This window comes from Trachinotus anak, unplaced genomic scaffold (genome assembly GCF_046630095.1).
Source record: "Trachinotus anak isolate AG129_WGS33_773 ecotype Australia unplaced genomic scaffold, CSIRO_AGI_Tana_v1 ptg000029l, whole genome shotgun sequence".
Classification (NCBI taxonomy): Eukaryota; Metazoa; Chordata; class Actinopteri; order Carangiformes; family Carangidae; genus Trachinotus; species Trachinotus anak.
Genome location: NW_027273880.1, coordinates 921,077 through 933,407, shown reverse-complemented (window position 1 = coordinate 933,407; position 12,331 = coordinate 921,077). Strand labels below are relative to the sequence as shown.

The window sequence follows — 12,331 nt, the reverse complement described above, 5'->3', positions numbered from 1 at the left end:
CTTAGCACAGGCTGCTTTCCAATCCCCATCCGAAACTTCTAATTGCAAGTCTTCCTTCCATGTATTCAACTTGTACTGTGCATTTTCTGATGAATAAGATGTCAGCAACCTGTATACTTCTGATATGATACCTTTTCTTAAACTGTCCTTTATCATAATTTCCTCCAACGATGAATGTGGGGGTCTAGTAAGTAAATTATTATGATTTGCTTTAACAAAGCTTCTAAGCTGAAGGTACTTGAAAAAATGTTTCCTGTTGAGGCCAAATTTAAAGCTCAACTCCTCAAAAGACATCATAATACCTGAGTCAGTCAAGTAAAGGTCTTGGACCATTTTAAGTCCCTTAGAGTGCCACAATTTAAACGCTGCATCCGCTCTCCCTGGTACAAAAAACCGATTACCCCATACTGGAATATATTGAGATAGTGTATGCTGTTCCTTTAAGTATTTTTGAACGTCATAAAATATCTTTAACATATGCTTTACTATTGGGTTTTTAGTTTGTTTCTTTAGTCTTTTTACTGTATCTGAGTATATGTATGAGGGAAGAGGCAACGCCAGACCATGAGACTCCATTTCAGTCCAATGTGGAGGCTCATTTGTTGAAAAGTAGAACATAACAGACCTCAGCTGCGCAGCCCAGTAGTAGCACATTAGGTTCGGACACTTTAAGCCCCCTCTATCATATGGCAAATATAACAAAGACAAACGAAGTCTTGCCCTCCTATTCCTCCATATAAATCTCACAAACATATTTTTAGTTTTTGAGAAAAAATCTGGAGGAGGTGGAAGAGGAATATTTTGAAATAAATAGAGTAGATTCGGCAGTATATTCATTTTTAAAATATGAATTCTCCCAATTATAGATACTGGTAGTGACATCCATCTGTCGATTGATTCATTAATTTCTATCATCAAAGGTTCATAATTAGTGTTAACAATATTTTCCAATCTTGGCAAAATCTGTACACCCAAATTTTTTATTATTTTTTGCCTTTATTGGATAGGTCAGTGAGAGAGTGACAGTCAGGGAGCGAGAGGGGATGACATGCAGCAAAGGGCCATGGGTCAGATTCGAACCCAGGGCCGCTGTCTTAACGGTACACGCTCTACCAGGTGAGCCACTGAGGCGCCCCACACCCAAATATTTAAACTGATCTACAACATTAAATTGAATTACGCTCGAAATTGGATTCTTTCTTTCATTTCAGTGGAGTAATAATATAGAAGACTTTGTGTTATTCACCTTATATCCCGAAATATCACCAAATGTTTTGATTAGCTGTAACACAGTCGGTATTGATTTGTTTAAATTTGATATGAATAGAATAACATCATCAGCATATAAGGATATATGTTCTGTCGGCCCCACTGTTATAGCACAAAATTGCTGATGTGAACGTACTCTGATTGCGAGAGGTTCAATTGCTAGTATGAACAATAAAGGAGATAGTGAGCAACCTTGCTGGCATCCTTTACTGATTTTTATTGGTTTTGAAATATTTCTGTTTGTCAAGATTTCTGCAGTAGAATTTTTATATAACACATTATCCCAATTTATGAAATTACGTCCAATTCCAAACCTTTCTAAAACATTGAAAAGATAAGGCCATTCGACCCTATCAAAGGCCTTTTCCGCATCCAATGATAAGAGTGCTGCATCTGACATTTCTTTGTTTGTATGAATAATGTTCAATACTCTTCTTATGTTGTTAAAACCCTGCCTTCCTGTTATAAATCCATTTTGATCTCTATTAATAATATTTGGCAGTAACTTTTGTAAGCGTATTGCCAACAGTTTACATAATATCTTAAGGTCACAGTTTAACAGACTTATTGGTCTCATGTTTTCACACTTGTTAGAAGGTTTACCTGGTTTTGGCAATAAAGTAATCAAAGCACTATTCATAATGGATGGAAAACTGCCTTTCTGAAATGCTTCCAGAAACATTTCCAAAAGTGGTGTCAGCAACTTATTTTTGAATTTTTTTATATAGATCGATTGGGAGACTATCTGGTCCTGCCCTTTTTCCTGACTTCATATTGTCCATGGCATGCCCTATTTCCTCTTCAGTAATTTCCATCTCCAGATCTTCTTTATCTTTGTTAGGTAAATTAGGTATAGATAGTTCATCTAAAAAACTATTCAGATTTTGCACATTAATCGCATTTTTAGTATCATATAATTCTTTATAGTAGTCTCTAAAGGCATCGTTAATTTTTATAGGCTCCACTATATCTTCCACATTAGATATAATGGTTGTAATTGATGCTTTGGTTTCCAGTTGTCTAATCTGCCATGCTAGTAATTTACCCGATTTGTCACCATGTTCAAAGAACGATTGCTTTTGTCTCAGAAGACTAGAGGCAGCTCTGGAAACAGACAGCTTATCATATTCAGCTCTCAAAATCAGTAATTCGCTTTCCATTTGTGGGTCACTTTTCTCATAAATTTTTTCCTGGAGTCTTTATTTTATATTCCAATTGTACTCTCTCCTCACATGCCTTTTTTGATTTTGAACTCATGTAACTGATAATATGTCCTCTTAGGAAAGCGTTAAATGCTTCCCACTTTGTACTAGCAGAAGTTTGTGTAGTGTTATGTTAAAAAAAAATCTTCTATCCGTTTTCCTATATATTTCACAAATTCTTCATCTTGCAACCATTTGTGATGAAAGTGCCATCTAGCTGGGTCTATTGTCAATTTTTTATCCACATATACTATACAACATGGGGCGTGATCTGAAATCATGATATTATCATAGAAGCTGTCATGAATTTTGGACCGCAGTTGTGAAGAAATTAAAAAATAATCAATACGAGAGTATGACTTAAATGTGTTTGATTAACAAGAGTAGGTTTTGGCATGTGGTCTAAATTCTCTCTAAATATCTATCAGGCTGTGTTCGTTAATAAATTGATGAATAACTGCTCTACACCTATTATGAGATTGATCTACTCCCGTAGATCTGTCCATACTAGGATTCAAGGTACAGTTAAAATCCCTTGCTATTACATAATGTCCTGCAAATGTTGAGAGAGTAAGGAACAGATTTACAAAATAACTAGGATCATCTGTATTAGGGCCATATAAATTTACCAAGTTTAAGTTTTCTGACAATAAAGAGCCCTGGATGATTAAATGCCTTCCAAATGTATCCTTAATTACATTTTTCTTTTTCCAAGAGATGCCTTTCTTGTAGAAACACTACTTTGGAGTCCATTTCCTTTATTTTATTCATGACTTTAACTCTTTAACAAGAGACAATGATAGATTACCTTGCAACCTGGAAAAAAACTTACGGAGGAGCATAACAAACGTGGATTCTTGAACACTTATACAAAACACTGAACATGAACTACTTCCCCTTTCCCACTTTCGTGGGAGCCCCCCTGAAAACATTTTAACTCTCGATATCGCTGTCTGTTCCACACTTAATGAGGATCAGTCAAACCACTCTGTTATCCTCTAACCAAAAAAGATAAAAATAAAGATCTCTGCCGCTATAACAGTAATTAACACTCGTCTGCAACATACGTAGCGTGTTTGTTTTAGTCTATACCCAACTACGTTTTTTATTTATCAAGTATGCCCCACAAATCAAATGTATCCTAAGTTTAATGTGTATGTTCAAAAGCCCAACGTATTTTAGTGTGCGCTATTTTTTTTTTTTACACTTGATATCAGGGCCCACATTGCAGCCTCATCATGAAGTGGAGACTTATGCACTGTGAATAATATATTATTAGCTGAGATTACCTTCAGAATACTAAAACGCTTTCAGAACACAGGTTAAGCCGAATTTATAACAGTAATTTTCAGCACCCTAATTCAGGTATTATATTACCTCCCCGTAGCCAAGTCAAACCGTATTTGCTGTTCCTTGTAGAGGATGTCTTTTTTAGCCCTTGCAGCTTCCACAACTGTCCGCTTGTCCTTGTAGTTGAGAAACTTCATGATAAGTGTTCTTGGTGGAGCCACCGAAGTCAGGTAGCTTCGGTGGCTTTGACGGTTTGTTTTTATCTTTACTTAGACTGACAGCCTTCGGCATTACAGTATCCACGCTCACCCTATATTACCAAGTTATGTGATAATTGTGAGTATTTTTAGTAGAAATGTTAGTGGCTAAGGCAGAGCAGCACGAAGCACGTCTCCCTAGGTGGCCGCCATAACCAGAAGTTCCACACACACAGTATTCATGACAAGTGAGTGAAATGAGCTGAAACTGAAGAATCATTCTCAGTCTGAGAGAAGAACAACTGGAAACATGAGACAACAACTATTTACAATGTCATTCATTCATTCACAGTCAATGGATTCAACTTATGTGTGAAGCTTCATTAGCTGTGGATTCAGATATAAGATCTACAACAGTGAACTGACCTCAGAGTCTCCAGTCTACAGTCTGGACTCTGCAGAAAACCACACAGACCCTTCACTCCTGGATCCTGCAGGTCCTGGTTCCAGCTCAGGTCCAGTTCTCTCAGATGGGAGGGGTTGGACTTCAGAGCTGAGCCCAGAGAAGAACAGCTGATCTCTGACAACCTGCAGTCCATCAATCTGAATAAAGAATCAAAGATGTAGATCAATGATTGATAATCAATCAGATTTGTCCTGATCAATGATCTTTGTATAAAATGAGTAGAGTGACTCTGTCCTTCTGTTATTGTGGATCTTCATCATGTCAGCCTTCTACACACATCATCCAAATGTCAGCACAACATTCATACAGCTGTTGATGTGAACACAGGTTGATCAGCTGCTGCTGACCTCAGTTCAGTCTGTAATCAGAGGAGAATCAGAGGATTCACGTCTGTTTAGTCTGTTCCCTCTCTGACACTACAGACATCAGCACAGAAACAAAACACTGAGGACGTGAACAAACAGTGAGAACTCAGTCACACTGTTCAGAACAAACATGGTGGAGCAGCTTCAATGTTCCAAAGTCACCAAACAACTGCACAATGTCACATTTACAGGAGGAGGGAAAATATTTCTCTGTGTCCACATCTTTAAAGAAGAACTTGTGTTACTGTTGAGAACTTGAGGAGGACGAGTGCTCGGCCTCAGTCTACCACCGGTGTTACAGCCCATTCTGTGAGCCGTCAGATTATGTGACCTGCAGCAACAACCAGTTCACCTTCAGGTAACGTTCAGAGCCTCCTGCTGGAAAACACCACAGATTTATTCAGCTGATCTTCACTGAATGAGGAAGTAGAATTCATCTGATTTTCACATCAACCCCCCAGTGAGGAGCAGACTGAGTGAGGACGGGGTTAATGAAGGTCACAGAGCAGAGATCAAACCTGTGCTCACAGTCCTACAACCCTTCAGCTCAGCACAACGTCCACGGTTTAGGTCTGATAGTTGATCAGAATCAGAATCAGAATCAGAATCAGGTTTATTGCCAAGTATGTTTTCACGTACAAGGAATTTGTTCTAGTGAATGGTGCAGAGCGCACCAAAACACCGAGGCAGCCATCTGCGGCGCCATTTAAAAAGGAGGAATGGGGAAAAAAACAAGTGGAGAGGAGAGGAGAAAAAATAACAGAACCCAAACTATACTCCTGGGGGGGGGGGGGGGTACAGTGTGGGATTCGGGAAAAAAAACCTCAGCAACATAGGCATATATAAACAAACACATCTTACAACACAGTGACTCAAGACAATTTGCTCCAGGGGAGGGGGTAAAGGGGGGAGGAGGTGATTCCAGTGCAGACAGGCAGCCAGCCGCAGCCGCTGCCATTAAGGAGCAGCTATCGGACCCCGCCCGCCGCGCTGGATGGGAGGAAGTGGCGAAGGCGTGGGATGGGGTTGGGTTGTGAGTTGCATATGTACATTTAAGAGGTGTCCGTGAATGTGTGTGTGTGCATAGGCCTGGGGAGTCACTTCATCTAGTTCACAATCAGTGCCTCAGTTCGCAGGGTGTCATCGCGATAACACAGCAAGTTGCCATGGAGACATCCTTGATCGGTTCCTGGACGGAGTCAACAATCCACAGGTGTCCGTGGAGGAAGCGTCTCACTGCAGCGATCTCGTGGGGGAGTTGTTCCAGCACCGGCCTTGGCCAAGGCTGGTGCTGCGGGGGCCGGAACGCAGATTAGATTATGATTGTTTGGGTTAGGGCGAGCAGTCGTATTTCAATAGACACGGCTTACTCTGTTAGTCCATTCTGGTCATCTCCATCCATTCTCCTTTTCAAAGCTGCAAGCTTCTCCAAGATGTGACCCATGTTGCGATTTATGACCACAGTCTGAGCATTAACAGCTCCTTCCAAGGTGGTTCCCAAGTTGCGGTTCACAATCACAGTCTGAGTGCTTACAGCTTTACTCACTCCATCAATTATGTCGGGCAGCGTGGGGATTTGGACTGCTGTCACCGTCTTCCGAATTTTCCGATACACCAGGGCAATGCCTAATCCAATCAGCAGAAAGCCTGATATCACAGTTCCGAATATATAGAGATCTTCGATGTCCTCAACGGAAAGACTCGCCAGGCACACGACCCTCCACTGCTCCCAGGAGTCCCTCATGTAGCCAGCGGGGTACGTTCCGCCAGGGCAGACAGGTTCCCCCGAACCCGGGCTTCTCGTCGAGAAGATCCTGTCAATTGCGTTGAGAGACCAGTTGACCAATTCCATGATTTTAGATTTGGAGAGCAGTGCGGAGAGAGGCTTCCAAGGTTTAGACAAGACAGGACGAGACATGAGATGCAAAGCAGGGAAAAAAAGGGAGAGGAGAGAGGGGGAAGATGCGTCCGCCTTCGTTGGGAGCCGGAAGAGAAGGAGCAATGAACAGAGTTTCTCTGAGTGTCAGTGTCAGTCTGCTCTGGTAACTGCTCCTGAACCACAGTCACATGACCACTTGTGTTATTCATGTGATTAGAAGAAGCTCCATTCTTCAAGATCAAGTCTGAGCTTTTGTTGTGTTCACACACAATCAACTAGATATGACATGAAGGACACCTGGAGCGCTTTGAGTTCACAGTGCACAGGTTCAGAGAAGCACAACGTGGACTTGAAGAGAACAGAAGTGAGAGCAGCTCAGTTCAGGTAACAGGGACCAGACTGATCTGCCAACAAAACCCCTACAGCCAACCTCCCCTGGAGCTCAGCTTTCAGAGCAGGCTCCTCTGCCTCTGCTGCCAGCTCTGTGTATCTGAGCTGTTTCCTCTCAGAGGCCGTTTCTCCTGCGTCCTCCCATGGTACTGTCAGCTCCACAACATACACAAGCTGCTGTGTTTCTGACCACAACACAACATCTGCTCTCAGATCAGTGGCAGCTGTCTCCTGAGGAACGAGGAGCTGTTTTCCTGGATCTCCTCTGATTGGCCAGTCCCTCCCTGCCTTCAGCAGAAATCACGCCTGTTCAAAGATCAAAGATCAAACTCTGTCAATTCTCTGCTGCTCTGAATCACAAACACTGTGACTGCTCTCATCCAGGGGCCGAGTGGGACCCTTCATTTTACCTGGAGATCACCAGTCCCAGCTGTTAATAACACACAAAGACAAACAGCAGCTAACACAAGCACAGGGCTGCTGCCCAACAACTAGCAGCTAGCTATACTAGCCACATTTAATATGAGCTGAGCTAGCAGCTAGCTCCAACGCCCCTGCTTAGCATTTCAGCTGCCGGCTCTTTACTGGATGTTGAATCTCTCTGTGATTGTGGAACATTTCTCTGCTTCCTCCTCCAGTATTTGTTCTTCTTCATTCTTCTCTGCTCCACCTTTCTCCTTCTCTTTCTGCTGCTGCTTCAAACCAATGTGAACAGTGAACACACACGTTCCCTGATAACACCAACACGTCTCTGATGACTCTGTACCAGCCCCACTTCACAGCTCTTATTGGTCAGCGGCTGGCCAATCACAGTTCAAGGCACACTGGGGTTGGACCATCTGAGGAGGAGCTGCTCATTTACCCCCCTACTGCAAATATAGACTTGGTAGTGTCTGACGTGCTGGGAGAGACAAGAGGCTGCGAGGCTCAGTTCAGGCTGCAGGATGGTGCAGCGAGGTAGACCACATTTATATAACACAATATTATTAGTCTACACAATAATCAGTCCGGCACCGGCCCCCAAACGGCCCCCGGGGATTCTCCTGACCCTCCCCATCACCACTCTGCTCCTGGTCTCATCTTCCTTCTTTCTCTTCACTGGCTGATTTTTTAAATCCTCACACAGAAATCCTGAAAATGAACCAACCAATGAAAAACTGGAACTTCACAGGTTTGAACTGAATATAAAACTACAACAGCTCCAGTCAGTGAACTGACCTCAGAGTCTCCAGTCTACAGTTTGGACTCTCCAGTCCAGCACACAGCTGCTTCACTGCTGAATCCTTCAGGTAGTTTCCACTCAGGTCCAGGTGTCTCAGATGGGAGGGGTTGGACTTCAGAGCTGAGGACACGACTTCACAGTGAGTCTCTGAGAGTCGACAACCAACAAGTCTGTGATGAGAGAAAATATAAAATGTGTTAGAATAAAATCAGACAGTTTGTAATAAAAGACACTGAAGTTAAAATGCATCTGATGAGAAAAGATGATGATGTGATGAACATCTGCTCTTCACATCTGTGGCTCAGCTCATCTGATCTGATTGTGTTTGACATGAAACAATAATTCTCATCACTCTCTCTCAGACCTGCAGAGTTTCATGGGAATCTTTGTTGTGCAGATGAAGGAGGGAAAATGATGTTACATTTCTGCTTCCATCATATGATCTGATCCAGAGTCAGAATCTTGTTCAGAAAATCAGTTTTATTCTCCACTGTTTTTAAACTGACTCCAGATTGCTTGGCTCTGCTGCCTCTCTGTAGAAGTCAACACACACCACTGCATAAAACACATCTGGCTCATTGTGGTGAATCAGTGGCAGCGCCCACGTTGATCCATGAACAAACTGTCCTCAGTAAAACACTAGTGTTCAACACTCAGTGGACTCTACAGTTACAACCTGGAAGTGTGTGTGTGTGTGTGTGTGTGTGTGTGTGTGTGTGTGTGCAGCTCTACAGTGAAATAAGATTTTCCTCATTTGAAACTGTAAACCAATAGACAATCAATATGTGGCGTCATTGTTGATGTGGTGGCAGCCTGTCACAGATAAATCAGTGTGTGGGAAACACTGAGGTCTAATCTACAGATACTGAGCCCACACATGTCTTAATGTCCGGTGGGAACATTTCCACACCGTGGCATCCCTACTCCAGAACATTTCTCCTGAGGTCAACTCAGTCAACAGTTCAATCTAATCTCTGTTTGCTGCCTGGTTTTCACAGAAGGTCCTCACAGAAACATGACACTGAGCTCTGGTGTGTAGAAGAAGACTGAATCCTCCCATTCTGCTCTGATAGATTCACACCTGTGTTCTTGGCTGAAGCTGAACATTTCCTGATACGACTCTCCTCTACAGCAACAAGAGAGAAAACACCTGGGACTTTCTGTCTCATTCAACACAATCTATGGAAAGACTTTAAAGCTCCCCTAGCATCCTCAATGCTCATCATGACTTCAGTCATCTCTGGACAATGATTCAGGTCTTATACAAACTTTACTAAACACCTGCTAGAACCTGCTCATTAGAGCTTCACTGCATTCACTGTTCACTGTCAAACACTGATGACTGTTGTCATAGAAACCTCATGAGTCCTGAATACAGACCTCCACAGATTCATCACTGCTCTCCTGTAACACTGTCACAATGGACAGTTTCAACAAAGCTGAACCAGAGACATCTTCTTTTTTCATTCACACATTCATCTTCCTCAGAAAAACCTGCTGCCTACATTACCCACAATGCACCTCAACCGCCAACCCTCAGCTGTTAAATTAAGGTGTGTTAAGGTGTGCTACAGAGGCCTGGTGTCTTCAGACTCCACCCACACTGACTCAAGTGACATCACCTGAGGACATTTATCAGACTGCACAGCTGGAGACACTAAAGGTTTAATACTACTGTTTTCTCATATGCAGGTGTCCTCCCCAACACCTGGAAACACCTGGAAACACGCACTGAGGTGTAAGATCAGAGGAGCTGCTTTAATTAGTTTGATCAGGTTTGAATTAAACCAAAAAGACTCAAAACAACACAGAACATTAACAAATCAATGAAGCATCCAACAATTATTACAAATAAACAAAACAAGTGTCTTTATGAACTTAACAGCAACAATCACAACCAACTGAAACATCTACATTTTGGTGCTCACAGCATTTACAACACCTGCAGAAAAAAACACGACTGACCTTTGACTGTTTCAATGTACTAAGAATAATGAGAATAAATGAAAACTGTGTTTATCTGAATTTGACTCAACCACTAATCTAATCTACTGATTGATAATTATATTGATCATGTCTGGACTCACCGAGCCTTCCTGCAGTTCCTCACAGCTGGGATCAGTCTCCGTCGTCCCTCCAGTGATGTGTTGTACTTCTTCAGGTCCAACTCATCCAGAACCTCCTCTGACATCTGCAGCATGTAGGCCAGAGCTGAGCAGTGGATCTCACAGAGTTTCTTCTCTGATCTGGTCTCTGACTTCAGGAACTCTTGGATCTCCTGATGAACTGAGTGGTCCTTCATCTCCATCAGACAGTGGAAGATGTTGATGCTTCTGTCAGGAGAGATTTTATCACTGTTCATCTTCTTCAGGTTGTTGATGGCTCTCTGGATGGTTTCTGGATTGTTCTTCCTCTGACCCAGCAGACCTCCTATGAGTCTCTGGTTGGACTCCAGAGAGAGGCCATGAAGGAAGCGAACAAACAGGTCCAGGTGACCAGTTTTACTTCTGAGGGATTTCTCCATGGCTGCCCGCAGGAAGCCATTCAGAGATGGATGATGACTATCATGGTTTCCTAAAAATTTTGAAATCTTCTCAAAAACAGACTTTGAGGTTGAGTCTCTGTGTTTGTAGTCTTGTCCCAGGAAGTTCTCCAGGACCTCTGTGTTCCTGTTGGTGTAACAGTGGAACATGTAGACTGCAGCCAGAAACTCCTGAATGCTCAGATGAACAAAGCAGTAGACTGTTTTCTGGAAGATCACACTCTCTCTTTTGAAGATCTCAGTACAGAGTCCTGAGTACACCGAGGCCTCTGTGACATCCAGACCACACTGCTCCAGGTCTTCTTGGTAGAACATGATGTTTCCTTTCTCCAGATGTTCAAACGCCAGCCTCCCCAGCTTCAGAAGAACTTCCCTGTCAGCCTCCGTCAGCGCCTGTGGACTCGTCTCATGTCCCTCATCATACTTGAGCTTCTTCCTCTTTGTCTGAACCAGCAGGAAGTGTGAGAACAGGTCAGTCAGGGTCTGGGGCAGCTCTCCTCTCTGCTCTGTAGTCAACATGTGCTCCAGAACTGTAGCAGTGATCCAGCAGAAGACTGGGACTTGACACATGATGTGGAGGCTCCTGGACTTCTTGATGTGTGAGATGGTTCTGCTGGACAGCTCTTCATCACTGGATCTCCTCCTGAAGTACTCCTCCTTCTGGGTGTCAGTGAAGCCTCGTACCTCTGTTACCCTGTCAACACATGTAGGAGGGATCTGATTGGCTGCTGCAGGTCTGGAAGTGATCCAGACCAGAGCCGAGGGAAGCAGGTTCCTCTGGATGAGGTTTGTCAGCAGCAGGTTGACTGATGACGTCTGTGTGACATCAGACACAACCTCCCTGTTGGTGAAATCCAGTGAAAGTCTGCTTTCATCCAGGCCGTCCAAGATGAACAGAACTTTACAGACAGCCAGCTGCTCTGCTGTGACCTTCTGTAATGTTGGATGGAAAACATGGAGCAGCCTGAGAAGACTGTACTGCTGCTCTCTGATCAGGTTCAGCTCCCTGAACGAAAGCAGAACCAGCAGACTGACATCTTGGTTCTCCAAGCCCTCTGCCCAGTCCAGACTGAACTTCTGCACTGAGAAGGTTTTTCCAACGCCAGCGACGCCCTTGGTCAGAACCACTCTGATGGGTCTCTGTTGGTCAGGTAAGGCTTTAAAGATGTCGCGGCACTTGATTGGAGTGTCATAGAGGGTCTTCATCTTGGAAGCTGTCTCCAGCTGCCTCACCTCATGTTGGGTATTGACCTCTTCACTCCGTCCCTCTGTGATGTAGAGCTCAGTGTAGATCCTGTTGAGGAGGGTTCCACTTCCTGTTCCATCACTTCCTTCAGTCACACGTTCACATCTGCTCCTCAGACTGATCTTATGTTGATCTAAAACCTCCTGCAGACCACTATCTGCTGAAAGAGAAGAGACAATGTCAGACTGAAGACAGAGAATCTGAGAATCTGCTGATTATTTTCTTCAGCTACGGAAAAACTAAAGAGCAGCAAAGAAAAGCTT

At 43.3% G+C, this 12,331-nt stretch overlaps 2 protein-coding genes across 5 annotated transcripts in view; one reads left to right on the top strand and one right to left on the bottom strand.

Moving 5' to 3' along the window:
* The window catches only part of LOC139611998 (NACHT, LRR and PYD domains-containing protein 12-like), a 133,565-nt gene that overhangs the window by 5,887 nt on the left and 115,347 nt on the right, over positions 1 to 12,331 (bottom strand). For all 4 annotated transcript variants that reach the window (XM_071467118.1, XM_071467116.1, XM_071467111.1 and 1 more), the window contains 3 exons: positions 10,368 to 12,228; positions 8,277 to 8,450; positions 4,385 to 4,561 (listed from right to left, as the gene is read on the bottom strand). In XM_071467118.1, the coding sequence (XP_071323219.1) occupies positions 4,385 to 4,561; positions 8,277 to 8,450; positions 10,368 to 12,228 (2,212 nt within the window). The remainder of the gene's footprint in view (positions 1 to 4,384; positions 4,562 to 8,276; positions 8,451 to 10,367; positions 12,229 to 12,331) is intronic.
* The window catches only part of LOC139612002 (protein NLRC3-like), a 99,054-nt gene that overhangs the window by 64,537 nt on the left and 22,186 nt on the right, over positions 1 to 12,331 (top strand). The gene's annotated exons all lie outside the window — the stretch shown is intronic.